This window comes from Bos indicus x Bos taurus, chromosome 24 (genome assembly GCF_003369695.1).
Source record: "Bos indicus x Bos taurus breed Angus x Brahman F1 hybrid chromosome 24, Bos_hybrid_MaternalHap_v2.0, whole genome shotgun sequence".
Classification (NCBI taxonomy): Eukaryota; Metazoa; Chordata; class Mammalia; order Artiodactyla; family Bovidae; genus Bos; species Bos indicus x Bos taurus.
The window spans coordinates 57,789,847-57,808,851 of NC_040099.1; the positions used below are offsets into that span (position 1 = coordinate 57,789,847).

Genomic DNA, 19,005 nt, shown 5'->3' on the forward strand with positions numbered 1-19,005 from the left:
ACCTCTTAATTTGTCAACTTTCTGGTTTTGTAAATTTATTAAAGACAGCTAGTATGATTTGGATATGAACTCTTAAAAAAAAGTCCCACTTTTCGCTACCTAAAATTCCTTGAGCTCTGCAACGCACAAGGTGAAAAAGAACTTGAGATTGAAAAAAAAAGCATGGAAAGGACGGCTGTCGACACCTAGTGTACAGAACCTGACCAGACAAAGATGCTGCGAGGTGACAGCCAGGTGAACGTCGAGCTGCGGACTGGGGAGCAGAATGAAACCTGGACCAGCCACGCAGCATGGCCCAACGCCAGGCGCAAAAGGCATCTTAGCAAAAGTTATTTGCTGGGGTCTTCCCTGAGGGTCCAGTGGTTAGGAATCAAGCCTACCAATGCAGGAGACACGGGTCTGATCCCTGGTCTGGGAGGACCCCACGTGCTGAAGGGGCAACTGGGCCCTTGAGCCACAGTTAGTGTGTCATGTACCACAATGAAAAGATCCCCGCGCGACACACGCAGGCTTCCCCATGGTGCCCCTAAGACCCAGCACAGCCAGATAAGTATTTGAAAAAACCCCAGTAAGTTATTTGTTGAATATTCATCCATCTTGCTCTTTGATCACAGTTGTCTTTGCTGAAGATATCCTAATGGATTTCAGTGATGTCCGCTATCAATTAGCAGAACTGTCTGCCTGAATCAAATAGCAGCAATACAGAAACAAGTGCCCGGGGTTAGGTGACATTCAGGGCTCTTTGAACGTCACCTTTTAAAATCATGGATGATCGGGTATGTCTAAAGGTAGATTATCTAATTCATTTAAGACAGACTTGATATTCTCTTTTTTGCTAAAACTGTTTTTAGTAGTGAACTTATAATCCTTAATGTATTTTTTATAAGTTATAACAGGAGTAGGAATGTTAATGGGCTTTCCTGATAGCTCAGCAGTAAAGAATCCGCCTGCCAATGCAGGAGACACAGGTTTAATCCCTGGATGGGGAAGATCCCCTGGAGAAGGAAATGACAACCCACTCCAGTATTCTTGCCTGGGAAATCCCAAGGACAGAGGATCCTGGTGGGTTACAGACCATGGGATCACAGAATCAGACACACGACTTAGCCACGACAATGTATATTAAATATCCATCCCTCTCAGGAAATCGTGATCTTGAAAAAAACCAAATCAGGGAGGAGAGCTTGGCACACCGGGTGAGTGTGTAATTACTCAGGGTAGCCACTGGGCGGCAGCATAGACCAGAGGAGGATGGCTAACACCCAGTGGTCAGAACAACACGGCAGGTACTGAGGTTACCGGACAGGTGGGGGGTGGTCTATCACACGCCAAGTTCCACAATTACACAGCAGCGGTTGTGTTATATAATCCACAGCCAAAAGCCATCAACACTGAGGCTGTTTGCTCTGTTGCCTCAGATTCCACTGCTGTGAAATCGTCAGTGTGCCTCCCCTCTCTTGGCAACAGACTTGGCTTGGCTATATAATGTGTTTTTAAAAGCTTATTTTTCTTCCCAGAAGTAATATGGGATGCTCAGGTAAAGAGTTCTTCAATTAGAGAGTATCTCCGGGCACTAACGATATTACGGGAGAAAGATGAGATATACCGAGTCCTACAGATGACAAAACCCATCTCGCTTCATCTGGCCCGAGGTGGCCACCATGTAGGTGCCCTGACCCCCGCTGTCAAGATCTTGGTCCAGGGTCTTGACCACGCCCATCGCCCACCTGGGACACATTTCCTCCAGGACCCTTCATGGAGGATTTCCTGACACCTAAGTGTTCCTAAGTCTGCCAGCCCTGCCCACAGCCGGCTGTGGGTTCTGAAGACCGAAACCAGGGTGGGGGGTTCAGGGCAAGGCATAACATGGCCAGCTGAGCTGAATGAGGGCCACGGGGCTTTGGGAGAGGGCCCCCTTTTGTGTGGGAGGGATGGGGAAAAAAAAACAGATGAAGGAGCTGAACCGAGGCCCAGGAGTGAAGCTGGGTTTATCTTGTGTGTATATTCTGGCCAAGTGTTGAAGGCAAAGGATTGAGAAGTCCCCTGGTGACTAAAGCTTTGGCTGCACTAAGCTTTGAGTATCAAGGTTTCCTCGGTTTGTCCTCTTTCAGTCATCCAAGTCATCCCTCACACTCAACACCGCCTCTTCGCCCCAAGGCTGTGCTTCCCGGGGCTGCAGCCCTTCGCCCTGGGGAGGCCGAGCAGCTCGAGATCAAACCCTCCGACAGCAACCCTCCGACAGCACCTGGTCAGTCCTCTGTCCCGCGGAGACACACAATTCCAAACAAGTCGGCCACCCCCGCCGCCTCTGGGCTGAAACCACTTGATTCTTTAAAGCACAGTTCTACTCCTTGAATGTTTTGAAACCTATCACTAGAATGCGGTTGGATGCCTCTTGGGGAAGTTGTTTCATGTGTGATCCTTTTCTGCAGCCGAGGCTGCGGGCCCCTCTGACGCAGACGGGGAGTGAGGTCTCTGCTAAGAGGAGCCTCGCAGCGCTGTGCCCCAGTCCAGGGCCAGCGTGTTACCTGGCCACCATCTCTTCTGACTTTTACCAGGTTTTGTGCGAAAGAGCTCGGAAAGCGGTGGCTGGGATCTTGGGTTATGGGATGGAGTCTGGCGTCGATGCGATTCCCCCAAGCAAAGCAGAGCTGACTGCAGTTACCAGGACTCTGAGCCCCCGGGGGTCTGAAACCTGGAACAGAGACCCTGGGGACTTCAGACTCAAAGGGCAGGGTGAGATGGAAAGAAGTTTTATACTTAAATTTGAAAGAAAACCCACGCCACTTTTAATGCAAAAAATGGTTACATGGAGACTCCCAGATTGTACCTAAATGTTTTTCTGTAAATCCTGTTTAGCACGTGGTCTAATTATACCAGTTAGCTACACTGGTTGATGTTTTGAATTTTTAATCTTTTATTTGAAGTAACATCGTAACAGGCAGAAAGTACACAGCCACTCACTATGCACTAAAGATGTCTTCTCACAGGGCCGTGACAGATGCCACCCAAGCTACCTGTCCCGGAGCGCAGAGCCTCCCGGCCACGGACACCCCAGCCGTCTTCTCCACCTTTTGGCCTGCCCCGCCTTTGGAAGCGAGCACAGTGAAGAGCCGCAAGTGCAAGATACAGAATGTACGCTGCCCCAGAGCCTTTCCGTCTCCTAAAATTGGCATCTTCAATCTCCTTTCCATACAAAACTTATTCCTCCCTCTCACCAAAACTCCAGCGTTTGGCTTCTCTGGTGGCTCAGTGGTAAAGATTATCCGCCTGCCAATGCAGGAGACACGGGTTCAATCCCTGGTCCAGGAAGATGCCACAGAGCAGCTAAGCCCGTGGGCCACAGCTACTGACGGCTGCACTCCTCAGCAAGAGAAGCCGCTGCACCGAGAAGCCTGAGAGCCCAACTAGAGAAGAGTTCTTGCAACAGAGACCTCGCACAGCCAAAAATAGATGAAAAAACTAAAACGCGTGTTGTCGCCTGTAACTGGGCTCAGATGTAACTGTTCTATTAAAGTCAGAGACATGGACTTGGACAACCAGCGTCCCTCTCCTCCTCTAAACCTAACGCCAGCCTTCTGCCGTTCAACGGCTCCTGATGCTGACGGGCCACACGAGGGCTGAACACCTCTCTCACTGTGTCTGCAGCACCTTCTTCCGTGGGAGTAAGTCAGTCTAGCAAACACCTCCCCTCCCATCTCAGCAATCTTCAGCTCCCATTCAGACCTCCTTCTAGATACACTGTGCTCTGAGCAAACTTGGTTTCCCAAACTTTGGAGTCTGGTTTTCCCCCTAGAAAGCGTTTTTAAACTTTCCCGCACCACGGAATTCCCATTCACCTCTTTGAGGGCCTCCAGTGTTAAAAGCACCAACGAGCTCCTTGGTGGCTCAGTGGTAAAGAAAGCTCCTGCCAACGCAGGAGACGCAAGAGATTTGGGTTCTATCCTTGGGTCAGCAAGATCCTCTCGTGTAGGAAATGGCAACCCACTCCATTATTCTTGCCTGGAGATTCCTATGGACAGAGGAGCCTGGCGGGCTGCAGTCCACGGGGTTGCAAAAGAGACAGACCCAACTTATTGACTAAACCACCACCAAAACCATGACGTACCCAAAGGAACACGCCCATGTTGGTAAGAGTGGGACTGAAAGTTCAGTCCTCTTATATGACATGATAAAGCCTCTTAGTACAAATCATTTGTTAACAACAAAGGAACAAGGCATTACAAAATTCACTGCCTCAAAGACACCCAAAGGCTATGTTAGAGACGGCATGAGCTTAATGTCAGTTACTAAAGTCCCCAAATTTCACGGCACTCCAACAGAAAACAACCACCTCGGGATCCCTGATGGCTGATACTGTGGTTCTTTCCTGGCCTCAGCACTGAGCCCTGACACAACTGCACACTTAGAAAAAGTTCGTTCTGGACCTTTTTAACAGAACAACTAGCTCCTCCTCCAGTCTTCCTGTTTTAGTAAACAGCAACCCCGCAACTCAACAGTAGCTCAGGCTAACACCACGGAGTCATCCTTGCCTTCTCTTTCTCTCACAGCCTCCATCCAATCTGTTAGCGGATCCTGTGGTTCCTACCTACAAAACATCTACAGAATGTCATCACTAGTCACTGCTATGCATTGCTACCATCTTGATCCAAGTCATCTCTCACCTGGGCTACTGCAGTCTAATGCTTATTTCTTTACTGTTTTTTGAAGGATAATTAAACAGGAAGCATCTTCACCGAGTGCTCCCTCAGTTAAGCCTACCTACAGGCAGCCTGGATCAGGGGGACTCCCAGTAGATCCCCTGGGAGCTCAGTAGAAATCCACTTTCTCCTGAACCAGAAACTCTAGGTCGGGCCCAGCTATCTGTCTCAATGGGCTTCCCAGGTAGCTCAGCTGGTAAAGAATCCACCTGCAATGCAGGAGACCTCCTGCATCGGGAAGTTTCCCTGGAGAAGGGATAGGCTACCCACTCCAGTATTCATGGGCTTCCCTGGTGGCTCAGATGGTAAAGAATCTGCCTTCAATGTGCGAGATCTGGGTTTAATCCTTGGGTTGGAAAGATCTCCTGGAGGAGGGCATGGCAACCCACTCCAGTATTTTCTTGCCTGGAGAATCCCCATGGTCAGAGGAGCCTGGAGAGCTACAGTCCATGGGGTCCCAAAGAGTTGAACATCTCTCTAGACGAGCCCCCTAGGGGAGCCCAAGGTCACTCACGTTTGAGACCCACCAGCCTACACGTCAGACCACTTGGTCCCAGCATCCAGTGCCTGCCCAGCGGACATGCACCCTAACTACAAGGGCGCAGGAGGACACGCAAGCTTGCCATCAAGGTCCACAAACACAAACTACGATAGGAAGCAACACAGCCCTCACCTCTCCCTTCGCTTTGGCAAGGTGGCCTCTGGGGCTCTCCTTTCTCATCTGTGCGTGAGACCGACGTTTCAGGCTTAGGACTCTCAAAGACCGAGTGCCTTCTCACCTTCTCCTTCTCTTCCAATCTCAGCCTCAGGGCGGCCACCCTGGACAGAATTTTCTTCTTTACCCCCTCAGCTAAGTGTCCACTTCCCGGGGTTTTTTGCTTCTCCTTGACCTCCGGTGACTTCATCGCTGCTGGCGGGGGTGGATGGCTGGCTTGGGCCGCCACGGGGCCAACCTTCTCCTCCTCCCCCGACTTTTTCCCATGGCCCAGGGTGGAGCCCTGCTGGTAGGGATCCAGCAGCATGTTAGGAGCTTTCGCTGACGCATGTACTCCGGAAACAGATGCCAGGGGCCCCGCCGGGGAGCCAGATGTGCCTGTGGGTTTGGTTTCCCCAGCGGGGGGCTCCTCTATCTCACGTTCCTCAATTCTGTGGCTTCTTGAAAAGTCTGCGATGCCTCTTCTTTCAGGAGAGGATGTAAAAGGCCCCCGGGTGAGACCCCTGGAAGAGGGCGCTTGCTTCCACTCACTCTTCATAGCTCGCCTTTCCTCTGAGTCAGAAAAGGCATGCTCGTGGTTTCTGGGCTCCACGGAGTCCTCCTCACAAAGGTCATCACTCCGAGCTGTGAAGCTGTGAGTAGTGACTCCTACAGATGGGGGGTTCACCCTGGCAAGACCGCCAGAGAGAGCGAGGGCGGGGGACACTAATGCTGCTCCGTTGCTTTTACTGCGTCCAGGCCCCCCTGAGCGCCTCTCCCCGTCTTCCTGTACTTGGCTTCTGATGCGTGCCCCTGGCATCGCCTCCCCACCCTGCACAGCGCCTGGGACTGGCAAAATGGCAGAACGCATGTCCCCCTCTGCTCTCTCGCGGCGACTTTGTCCTGCCTCCCATCCCACACCGTCCCCTTGGTTTTGGTTGGTGCCGTTTTCACTTGGAGGGGTTTCCCCACTTTGCTGGGCACACGGAACTTGCAAGATGGCAGGTTGGACTTCCAGCCTCTGGTCCAAGTGTCCACCCTTTGGTTTATTCTCCACTGCGATGGCCCCCAGTGTGGACTCAGAAGGCTCTGGTGTTTCCACCCTGGCCCAGCCCACACTCATTTCATCAGTGGGGTCCACAGAGGACTCCAAGATGTTAGGGCAGGACAGGAGCTGCTTAAAGAAGGCGGGGCGATCCCTCTTGAGTCGGTTTTCATCTCGATTTTGGCTCACACGGTTAGCATTTTCCTTCCTTCCAGTTCTGAAAGCCTCTGGGAGCAAGCCTGTGACACAGACTTTCTTTCCCTCTACAGGGTCCACAGATGACTCCAGGAATCTGCGTTGGCTCAAATACTGGGAGGAAAGACAACTCCAACTTGCACAGCCAGCTCGTTCTTCCCTTTTATGGATTTTTCGGTTATTAGCAATTGCTGAGCTATACTCTACCTGAGGACTGCAGGCTGATGCTGTCTTAGAGGAGCCCGGTTTAGGCACGGCAGCACCCGCCTTTAGAACATCAGGAATTGCCCGGATCCTGTCAGGAATGAGACCAGCGGCCATCCCCTTGAACCCAGAATCTGTCAGCTGTCCCAGTGGCCAGGTTTCTGAAACAGAAGCCTCTAGAGTTATGATCTTCAGCTTTTTACCCGCTTCCCAACATCCCGGACTTCTCTCTTTAGACTTGTCCAGAAGGACATTAGAGAGAAGGGGAGCTTGGCTCAGAGGCTGACTGTCATCTTTCATTGGAGATTCAGCCACCACAGACACACGAGTGCCCGAGCTCTGCCCTCTCCTCTCTGTGGAGCTGGCTGACGAGCAGTCCAAGGGCACCAAGTTTGTTTCCACTTGTCCGACAGATGTCGTGGGCAAAGTTTCTTGGAAATTATCATCAGAAGAACCCTGCTGGACCCTCTCTGCCGTTTCACTTCCTTTTTCTTGGAAATTCTCTTCAAGGGTCCTCGTGTCTGCTGTGTGCCCAGTCTGGCTCTTCTTTCTAGACAGGTTATTAATCTGAAGAGGGGAACTGCCACCAAAACCCTCTCCCTCTGGGAGTTGAGGAACTCGGACATGGATCCCGGGTCCACTGGGAGCCATGGGTCCTAGCTCTCTTGAAGATTCGATTGTGGAACCATTAAAAACATGAGCCAACTGTACACTGGAAGGAAGTGGAGAAGCACTTCCATCTGGTGCCCGAGGTGAACTCTCCTCAGGGCCACCTGCGTGGCTGTCCCCAGCAACTGAAACAGCGAGGTATTTGGATGGGTGGCCTTTCGGGGCAACGGAAAGAGTGGATGTGTTGCTATTCGCCCCAGTCACCTCAGAACACTCAACGTCAGCAATTAGTGTTGTGGGCTTCTCCCGAGGAAACTTCGTTACTGAACTATGACCTGCCGGTATGTCTGCCGAGTCCGGGGCACCAGGGCTGGAGTTCTTGTCACTGCCCTCTATGGCCCAAACGGAAGAGCTGCTCTCTGGAGATGGAGGCCATCTTTCCTCAAGGTCCCCTGAGTGGCTGGGGCTCAGCCTCTCCTGGCCAGCCTTTACTATGGAGGCCGACGTGGAGGCAGAACCCTCTATGTTGGCTAGATCCTCCCCGGTGGCACCTTTACTGGCTTTTTGTGAGATGTTCCAGGTGAAAGTGCTGATGAAAAGAGGGGAGTCGGGAGAGGTTCTCTCGCCACTGCTCCCGCACGTAGTCTGGGGAGGCTCAGGACCTCGTGTCTGAGAGAGAACATCCAGAGTCTTGTCATCGGGAGGACATAAATCAGGTGGTTTGCTTTGACCTGCCAGCTCTAAGTCCAGGGAGCACATTTCTTGAGGCAAATGTTTACCAACTGGGGCTCCAACCGGAGAGCCCACAATATCACATGCTTCCTGGTCACCTGCTTCAAGACGCTCCGGGCCACACGCAGCTACTCCGTCCCCTGGCCCAGCAGCACACATGGTTTCCAGGGCGGGGACAGTATGTGCAAATTCAGGGGACGCAGAGGCAGCCTGGGGCTGGGGGGGAGGCCCCAACAGCTCACAGGGGGACGTGGCTTCACTGCTGGCTTCTGGGATGCTCAGCGCACGCCCCAGGTCTCTTCCAGAACGTCTGAGCGTGTTGTCACCTTGGTTTTCTTCATGCCGTGCCCCTTGGGTACAACCGTCTACCTCCGGGTGTTTGGCCAATGATGCGCTTTCTTTGTCGATCCCTCCTAAGTTGGGGAGGGACTCTGTTGTGGTCCCAGGAAAAGTAGGCTCCTCCCCAGTAGGCTCCGAGAAAGCCGGCATGTGGCTGAGAGAGATTTGCTCCCTGACTGTTTCCTGAATTTGTACCTAGAAGATGAAAAATGGTATTAATAGAACTGTTCCTGGGAGACCCACAATAGGCCTAACTGCAATCCCAAGAGTGTTAATCCTCGATGACTCTAGTTAACAATGAGAGTAGAAGGAATAATTGAGATCTAAACAATAATTCCCGAACTCTCTAGTCGTGAGATGTCTTGAAGAAATGCAACTCTATGTTGCAAGAGATCCTCAAATTTCCCATTATAAGTAAAAGGCCACCTGACAACCGATTTTTTTTCCTTCTCAGGAAAAAATATGGAATTTATGTTAAATTATTTGCTAAACTTTTGATTAAGTCACAAGAGTTCATGTGAATCTTTCCAGAAACTTCACATGATCATAAGTAAAACATGCAGTGCCTGTAAAGTAGCAAAAAGGAATTTTTAGATTTTTTTAATTGAAGGATAATTACTTTATTGTGTTAGTTTCTACATCAACATGAACCAGCTATAGGTCTACACATGCCCCCTGCCACAAAGAGCAATCTTTGTCCCCTGAGGCCAGCTTGCTGGTTGATTACTGAGAAGGTGTGCCCTTGAACCCACCTCTAATGAGGCAGTGGCGTTATGACTGGTCTTCGGCACTGCCCATCATTCCTGCCCCAGGTAGGTTAAAAAGTCTTAAAATACTGCTTGCTGCCAGCAGTGATTCATCTTTCCTTACATTAAGGCTACCTTAAGTTAAATTTTCATTTACCTCAGATTTTATTGGTGTAGAAGTGCTAACTGAACGAGAAATTCTGTATAGCTTCCCATGCTGTGAACTCCATGGATGCTAGAGCCATTCGTCGAGTCAACAAGCATTTAACAAACACCTCCAGTGTTGGTAAAGAATCTGCCTGCAGTGCAGGAGGCCCTGGTTCAACTCCTAGGTCAGGAAGATCCCCTGGAGAAGGGAAAAGCTACCCACTCCAGTATTCTGGCCTGGAGAATTCCGTGGACTGTATAGTCCATGGGGTCGCAAAGCGTTGGACTGAGCAACTTTCACCCCAGTGTGTTAGAAAGAACCCCAGGTGATGGGGACACGTGGCAGGCAAAGCATCCACGGCAGGGAGTGCCCACTCTGTGCTGAGACACAGGTTGTCCCCAGCAGGGGCTCCGTAAACACGTGAAGGAATCAGTATTGAACACCACACACCAGCTGAGTCAGATCTGCCCAACTTCACCCCGCTACACCTCTAAGTTTGAAAGACTTTGGGCTTTGTCTGCTTCTGTTCTGGGGACAACTGTTTTAAGAGACTAACCACAGGCAGGCCCACTGCTGGCTCACATCCTGGTGTTTCTAAAAAGAAGCAGTCTGTATATTTTCCATTGTGATAAATGGAAGTGGGAAAATAAATTATTTCCAGTAAGCAAGCAAGGTTTCCTTTGAGGTGTCCAGGAGTTTGTGTTCATGGTTTTCTCTCTATAATACCCATAATATGTAGAGAATGTTCTTTTCACTTACTAATTTGGTTCAGTTTCTGTGAGCTACAGCGCAAACCTTCTGAACGATTATGCATAGAAAGTGTGGGCAGCTTCCCAGTCATGATTTGAGATGTGTAGTGAGATTATCTGATTAAAAACACCAAGACCCTCTTCTGAGCCTTCCTCCCCTGCCAGAGTTTCCACCACCTATGTCAGTCCTTTATTTTAAGATCTTGCCATCATCACAACATCAGTGCCAGCCAGTTATAGTGTAGAATTCCCTGCCAGGCACAGGACAGTTTTTTCCACAGGGCTCCAGTTTAAAAAGCCACTGTTCCCCGGGATGTTACCATACTTTCCTAGTCATTAGAGTTATAGGTGATAGCTAAGAGGCTAATGCCTGGGAAAGATGAACACAGGACAAGCAAGCTTTGACTAGGGTAGTTTGGTCACTGGCATGTTACAGCCATGGTGTGTCATGCCTTGATTTATGAAAGTCATTTTCCTACTTACTACCATACACTCGTGTTCCTCCTTCTACCTTTTAAAATACAATCCTACTTTAAGATAGCCTAGTGAAGCCCCATATGTAAAGAAACATGGCAAATCCTTGACCATGTAAAATTCATCCACTTGAATATTTACTGAGCACTATAGACTATGTCAAAGCCTTTGACTATGTGGATCACAATAAACTGTGGGAAATTCTGAAAGAGATGGGAATACCAGACCACCTGACCTGCCTCTTGAGAAATTTGTATGCAGGTCAAGAAGCAACAGTTAGAACTGGACATGGAACAACAGACTGGTTCCAAATAGGAAAAGGAGTATGTCAAGGCTGTATATTGTCACCCTGCTTGTTTAACTTATATGCAGAGTACATCATGAGAAACGCTGGACTGGAAGAAACACAAGCTGGAATCAAGATTGCCGGGAGAAATATCAATCACCTCAGATATGCAGATGACACCACCCTTATGGCAGAAAGTGAAGAGGAACTAAAAAGCCTCTTGATGAAAGTGAAAGAGGAGAGTGAAAAAGTTGGCGTAAAGCTCAACATTCAGAAAATGAAGATCATGGCATCCAGTCCCATCACTTCATGGGAAATAGATGGGGAAACAGTGGAAACAGTGTCAGACTTTATTTTTCTGGGCTCCAAAATCACTGCAGATGGTGACTGCAGCCATGAAATTAAAAGACGCTTACTCCTTGGAAGGAAAGTTATGACCAACCTAGACAGCATATTCAAAAGCAGAGACATTACTTTGCCAACAAAGGTCCATCTAGTCAAGACTATGGTTTTTCCTGTGGTCATGTATGGATGTGAGAGTTGGACTGTGAAGAAGGCTGAGCACCGAAGAATTGATGCTTTTGAACTGTGGTATTGGAGAAGACTCTTGAGAGTCCCTTGGACTGCAAGGAGATCCAACCAGTCCATTCTGAAGGAGATCAGCCCTGGGATTTCTTTGGAAGGAATGATGCTAAAGCTGAAACTCCAGTACTCTGGCCACCTCATGCGAAGAGTTGACTCATTGGAAAAGACTCTGATACTGGGAGGGATTGGGGGCAGGAGGAGAAGGGGACGACAGAGGATGAGATGGCTGGATGGCATCACCGACTCAATGGACATGAGTTTGGGTAAACTCCGGGAGTTGGTGATGGACAGGGAGGCCTGGCGTGCTGCGATTCATGGGGTTGCAAAGAGTCGGACATGACTGAGCGACTGAACTGAACTGATAGTCATGTATGGCCTTCCCTGGTGTCTCAGATGGTAAAGCGTCTGCCCGCAATGTGGGAGACCCAGGTTCATTTTCTGGGTGGGGAAGATCCCCTGGAGAAGGAAATGGCAATCCACTCCAGCACTCTTGCCTGGAAAATCCCATGGACAGAGGAGCCTGATAGGCTACAGTCCATGGGGTCGCAAAGAGTCGGACATGACTGAGCGACTTCACTTTCACTTTCATAGTCATGTATGGATGAGAGAGTTGGACTTTGAAGAAAGCTGAGTGCCAAAGAATTGATGCTTTTGAACTGTGGTATTGGAGAAGACTCTTGAGAATCCCTTGGACTGCAAGGAGATCCAACCAGTCCATTCTGAAGGAGATCAGCCCTGGGATTTCTTTGGAAGGAATGATGCTAAAGCTGAAACTCCAGTACTTTGGCAACCTCATGCGAAGAGTTGACTCATTGGAAAAGACTCTGATGCTGGGAGGGATTCGGGGCAGGAGGAGAAGGGGACGACCGAGGATGGCTGGATGGCATCATCGACTCAATGGACGTGAGTTTGAGTGAACTCCGGGAGTTGATGATGGACAGGGAGGCCTGGCATGCTGCAATTCATGGGGTCGCAAAGAGTCAGATACGGCTGAGCGACTGAACTGAACTGATATACCAAGCTGCTCTAGGGACTGGAGAAGCATCAGTGAATAAGGACTGCTGGCCTTTGGGATGTTAGGTTCAAGCAACCGGCCATACAAACTGGTCCCACTGCTGATGAAGCATTTAGTCCACGTTGTAACCCATGGGATTTTTCTCCAAGTGGCACTTCTAACAGCCCAATGCATACTTGCCGAGGCTCCCAGCATCAGTTTCAAGGTCAGGCTCCCCGGAGGCCAGCTCAGAGAAAGGGAAACCACAGGCTCACACCTTTCGCATGAGTCAGACCTTTCTCTCAGGAGGCACTCTCTTAGTTAAGTCATTACGAAAGACCTCCAGCGAACGATTCTCCTGCTGCTCAGTTCTTCTCATCATGGAGTGAGCAGGGAGACTCGGGCGATTGTTAACGTAGGAAATTTGTTCTCATTCAGGTGAGGACGAGGGTTTCGGGCTCTCGTCGGAAACCCAGCATGGTGTGTGGACTCGGAGGGCTAGCCACCTCGGCTTCAGCTTAATCCCACATTGCGCACATGACCCCTCGTAACCGCGTTAGCCTCTCTGACCCTTGGTCTCTTCCTCTAAGGCTAACCACACACACGTCAGCACTCTCCTGTCAAGTGCCTGGCACCCACTGACACTCGCTTCCCTTATTTTGTGAAAAGACAGTCATAGCTGCAGCAGGAGACACAGCACCTCTAAGGAGCGGAGCAGTGCTCTACAGGCTTTATGCTGGCTTTCTCATTCGAGGGGTAAAATAAATCTGAGATACAGACACTAGCATCTCTTCATTGATCTCAATACCCTGAGTCCAATCAGGAAACAGAAACCACACAGTAGGTCAGGTAACGGAAGCTGAGTAGCAAGAGTTGTTAACGGCAATAGAGGAAGAGCTGGGAGATCTTGGAAAAGCCCATGGTGCCCTAAGGGAGGGACAACCCTGAGAAGGGACCGCTTGCAAGGGGCATAGACTGAGCCGGGAAAGGTGTAATCAGGCCACCAGGTAGCAGAGAATTTGCTGGTCTGGAATTGCTGGGCGAGCCATACACCACTGCCTTCCATGGGTAGGCAGGGCGCCAGTGGTCAGAGGGAGTCAGGGACCCACAGGGGCAGTGGGTGGGTGGGTTACACCTGGCGGGGACAGTGAGAGGGGATGACAGAGGCCTGCATTGGGAGACAGTGGATGCTGGTGCGAGCAGGAGGGTTGGCCGTGCAGAGTGTGGTTTCGGAGTAGAGAGGATTGCAGGGCAAATACATCCAGGCCAAGGCTACGAGGCTGCAGATGGACCAGGGTCTGGGTCCTGTGGCTGCAGCCGTCTCCCCAGCCCATGCTGCAGATGGGAAGCCTCCTCCTCCTCCCCTGCCTCCACTGTGAGCTTCACGTGGTGCTTACTTTACAGAAGTGGGAGAACGAAACTGATCACCAAGCGTGTATTGAAGGGTGCTTCCAGACCTGAGAGGCAGTAACGGAGAACTGGCATGTGAGGTCACTGAGGTCAGGGGTTAGACATCTGCCCCTGGGTCCCACAGTCAGTGACAGAACTCGGATTTTAAGCCAAGACTGACTGATTCTAGAAACTGAGAAGTGACACTCAGTCGTGTCTGACTCTTTGACAACCTCCTGGACTTTTGCCTGCCAGGCTCTTCTATCCATGGAATTCTCCAGGCAAGAATATTGGAGTGGGTGGTCATTGCCTTCTCCAGACATTGAACTTGGGTCGTGTGCATTGCAGGCAGATTCCTTACTGTCTGAGCCACCAGGGAAGCCCCAGCTGATTCTAAAGTCCTTTCCAACTCAGGTTTTCTAGCCAAGAGAAATTAAAGCAAGCCCCACCCAAGGGTTGGGAATGCCCTCTAACTTAAACTCAGAACTTCTGAACTGCTGAGACACATTGAGTATGAGACTATAGTGATCCTGCTTCTTATGACTGCTTACTTATCAGCTTCCTCACAAGCTCTAAGGGTAGGAATAGGTTATTCTTTGCTGAATTTTCGGAACCTTAGCACCTAGTAGGGACTCTATTGTGGAATGAATGAACATGAATGAATTACAAGGAGGGGGAAGGGTAGACCAAACTTAGTAACACCCCCAAACCTGGTTTTAAAAGCAGCTTGAAAACTTACACCCTGCTTGCACAATAGCCTCCAATCCCATCTCTAGCCAACATGCTGGGTTCTATAAACACATTGTTTCCGTCTGTTAGCCTTTCCAAAAAATTCTGCCTCCTAGGTGAGTCTCTGATTCCATGGAAGGTGTGTAGTCTCTTCACTCACCCCATGAAGTTCGGGGGTTATCTTCATTAGTGGGCGTGTCCTGGATGCCGCAAAGGACATGACACTAATTTGAGTAACTAACAATAGAAGGTGGTATGAGATAAGATCCCTCTTCTCAGATAGCTTATAATCCAGCTGAAGAGACAAGATGTACAGGGGGAAAGATGGATAGCAACTCTTGACGAGTCGTGCTAACGGCCAAATGGATGGAATTTAAACGGTTCTGTTCCAGGAGTGGAAAAGCCATCACCGAATCCTCTTTCACTTGGAGAAGATTCCTGCAGTGCACAAACCAGAGGGTGCTGTCTTCCATATCAACTCTTAAGATAATTCTTGGATACTTCCAGTGCAATCACAGGAGACTTCTCTACTTCATTAGAGTGGGCAGATATGGTAGACACTTCTGGTTGACTAACAGCATGCTCAACCCCCTTTTCTCCCTTGCCACTTACAACTAAAGGAAGCTGGAAAACCACATGTCCTCCCAGTCTCCTGCGTAGCTAGGAGGGGCCCGGGGGTCAGTTCTGGCTAAGTAGTAAGGGGGATTCCAATAAGGAACTCTCAAGGAAGTTTTGCTTTTCTTATACAGACATGGTGGGTAACTTGCCTAACCCCTTCCTTCTTCCTGTGATGATGATGCCTGGTGCTGCAATAATCACCTTGTAGTCATGAGGTAACCACAAGAATGAACAGTCATACTCTAGCTGGTGGAGCAAAAAGGATGGACTTGGGAAGTGGCAGCTATCCTTAAGCCACTGGATCAACACTGAGCCCTTCTACCCCCCGAGTCCTTGTTTACGGCCACTGGTCATTGGTTATGCTATTAACTGCAGCTGAGAGCTTTCCTAACTGATGCTAAAGGAAAGTATATGTCTGAAGGATGAAAGAAAAGGCACGTTAGGTTCACCTGGAGCCCTTCAGCAGGCACTGGGCAGCTTCAGGCAGGGATTAGTTTGAAGGACAGTGTCAAAAAGGGCATCGGGTGTAGCTCCTGGACTGCATGTCTCGGGAGCTGGTCAAAGTGCCAGGGGATCAATAGGGCCTGGGGCAAGGTGAACTTGAAGTAGGAGGTTGGGGAGGAGGACGGGGAAATGTGAGAAGACAGATCAAAGGAGAAGCCATGGTTCAAAGGCCACATGCACCCACCCAGAGCCAGGAGAGCTAAGCCCCTTAGATCTTTGCTTCAGCTGGGCATTCCTGCCATAGGCAGCCAGGTCCCCCCAGGCATGGTACAATTTTCTCTCTTTTTAGACGCTCCCTGAATGTTGTTTCCTCTTTATCTGGACTAGACACAAATAGTCCCATATCCTCCAACAGCTGTCTGCACATCAGTTTCCCCCTGCAGTTCCAGGAATTTTTAAATGGGAGCTTCCCCACTCCCCAGCCTCCTGGCTGGCTGCAGCCCCGCCCACGGCTAACCTTTCCCAAGTTATCTGCTGAGCCCTCACTATGGGCCTGGCGTCATTTGTCATTCGATAGATCAAATCCATACCACCTGGGGACGTGGAACTGAAAATAGCCCAGGTCCCCTAGCCAAAGAAAGCTTAAAGGCAAACCAGAATATTTCAAGAACTTGAGTTTATTTTTAGGAGTTGCTGGGATGTCCAGAAAGGAGCTCTGCTTAAGGCTGTGAATGTGAAAACACAAGGTGGAGGTCCCACATCTGAAATCCCCAATCCTGGGAATTCTCTGGTGATTCAGTGGTTAGGACTCCACGCTTTCACTGCTGAGGGCAAGGGTTCGCTCCCCGATTGGGGAACTAAGATCCCACAAGTCACATAGCGTGGCCAAAAAATAAGATCTCCAGTCCTGAAACACCCTCTTCACTTGACCAGTTTTCATTCCAGACCCTCCTTGCTGTTGGTTCAGTCGCTCGGTCGCATCCGACTCTTTGCAACCCCGTCGACTGAGGAACACTAGGCTTCCCTCTACTTCACTCTTTTCCCAGAGTTTGCTCAAGTTCACGTCCATTGAGTCGGTGATGCCATCCAACCATCTCACATCCCTCTGTCGTCCCCTTCTCCTTCCTTCAGACTCTCCCTGGAGACAGGAAATCTTCCGCCAGCTGTGGTTGCCACCCTACCCGATTTCTTGGGAAAGTCAGGTTTTTGAAATACCAATTTGCTTTCCTGGGAGAGGACTGGTTTCCATGATGGACATACACCCTTTCCTAGAGCTTACAGGCTCCGTGCACAGAGCTATCTTTGCCTGGTAACATGGTGTGAGCCAGAGCACAAGCCGGGAGCTTGCGTTTTTGTGTATCTCAGGTGATGGAAGCAACAGCACCACCACCACCAACGATGCTCACCAAGCCCTGTGCAGCCCTTAAGCCTCAGTAGGCACTGCTCTAAGCACTTGTACATTAAAACATTTAATGTTTGCAAAATGACACAGAAATGTGTGCCTTTAGGACTTAGGACTGGGTCATGTTAAAGAGAAATATACCAGTTATTCTAACACATGAGGCCATTCCGTGGTAAACTCCAAGCATCAGTTCAGTTTGTGACCCCATGGACTGCAACATGCCAGGCCTCCCCGTCCATCACCAACTCCCGGAGTTCACTCAAACTCATGTCCATTGAGTTGGTGATGCCATCCAACCATCTCATCCCTCTGTCGTCCCCTTTTCTCACCTTCAATCTTTCCCAGCATCAGGGTCTTTTCAAATGAGTCAGTTCTTCGCATCAGGTGGCCAAAGCATTGGAATTTCAGCTTCAGCATTAGGCCTTCCCAAAGCATAATGGCTCAGAAAAGCAACTGTCTTCCTTCCCCATGGACAGTTTTGTTTTGCTGCATCTGACAGTTTGTTGGGAGATGAGAGCTTTGATTTTCACATACCCATGCGTATGTGCTAAGTTGCTTCAGTTGTATCTGACTTTGCGACCCCATGGACTGTAGCCCACACCAGACTCCTCTGTCCATGGGATTCTCCAAGGCAAGAATACTGGAGTAGGTTGCCATGCCCACCTCCCAGGGATCTTCCTGACCCAGGGATTGAACCCATGTCTCCTGTGGCTCCTGCACAGCAGGTGGATTCTTTACCGCTGGGGAAGAAGCCCTTCACATACGCAGCTAGAATACACACAAACATAAGCAAAGTCAGGAAGGCTGATGCTTTTTCTTGCATGCCACCAAGCGTCTCTGGACACTTGGGTGTTCTGCTGTTCTGCTACATGCCAAACAGCCTGACACTTGAGGTGAGAGGAAAGGGGAGCGGGGTGACGGATGGAGCAAGCCGGCCTCGGAAAACCCAGGTGTCGTCCTGGAAGCACTCCCTCGTGGGCAATGGCTCTGGCGAAGTCACTGGCTCTGAGGCGGTTTCTTCCACAGTAAAACGAGAGGGCTGGAGTGTATCTCCCGGCCCCCGCTCGCCTTGGTGTCCCATGACCTGCTGCCATGGAAACAATACAAACGTTGAAGTGGGGCTTAAACCTCACCTTCCACTTGAAACCATGTTTTCCCTTTGACTCCTAAGGCTTCTAAGATCTGCCTCAACTAGGAGAGTTGATTAGGGGAAAGGACACATAAATAGACTGAGTCAGAACGAGCCAGGGAGGGCCCCCAGCGAGGACCAGGGGAGAGAGTGGGCTGGAGAACGCCTCCCAGCCCAATCCCCAGCTCGTGTCTGGCTTCACTCACTTCCGCTTCTCCTTCCTCTATGTACCAAGTGCCCCGTCTTTTCAGGGGCTGCACTGTGTCAGGACACGGGCCCCCAGTTGGTTCTGCAGTGTTGTGGAGGCACACAGCGCTGGTCCATGCCAATGAAAATCATCACAGCCACACAAGGCAAGACCAGCAGCTGACAGCCTCTGCACTGAATAGTCCTCACTGGGGTTGAGAAAAATTTTGGTTTCTTTCACCCAGGAAGTCTCCTTTCCCCTCAACTTAGTTTTGCAAAGAATTAAGAGCTTCCAGACCCACTTGAGCTCCTTGATTCCCCTCCCCCAGTCCCCCAGAGGCCACGGAGTGAATCCCAGCTGTGGGTTTTTGGTGTGGTGGTATTTACTTCCCACAGGTCGAAGCTTCTCTGCAGATCTCGGATTGGATAAGGAGGAGGGAAAAATGAAACCTTAGTCAGGTTCTAGGAGAGCATGCAAGTCAATCTCTTTACAGTTTCTAGCACCTGTGAGCAAAACCAAAACCAAAGTAGTAGCAGTTACCGTACTGCCCTGACAATACGTGGTACGAAGCCAGTTCTTGTAAACTTTAGAAACAGGAAATACTTGT

The 19,005-nt window shown here is 50.1% G+C and overlaps 1 protein-coding gene across 1 annotated transcript in view; it reads right to left on the minus strand.

Annotated features, from left to right (window-relative positions):
- The window catches only part of ALPK2 (alpha kinase 2), a 117,829-nt gene that overhangs the window by 33,154 nt on the left and 65,670 nt on the right, over positions 1–19,005 (minus strand). The window contains exon 4 of the mRNA XM_027525943.1: positions 5,374–8,713. Coding sequence (XP_027381744.1) covers positions 5,374–8,713 — 3,340 coding nt within the window. The remainder of the gene's footprint in view (positions 1–5,373; positions 8,714–19,005) is intronic.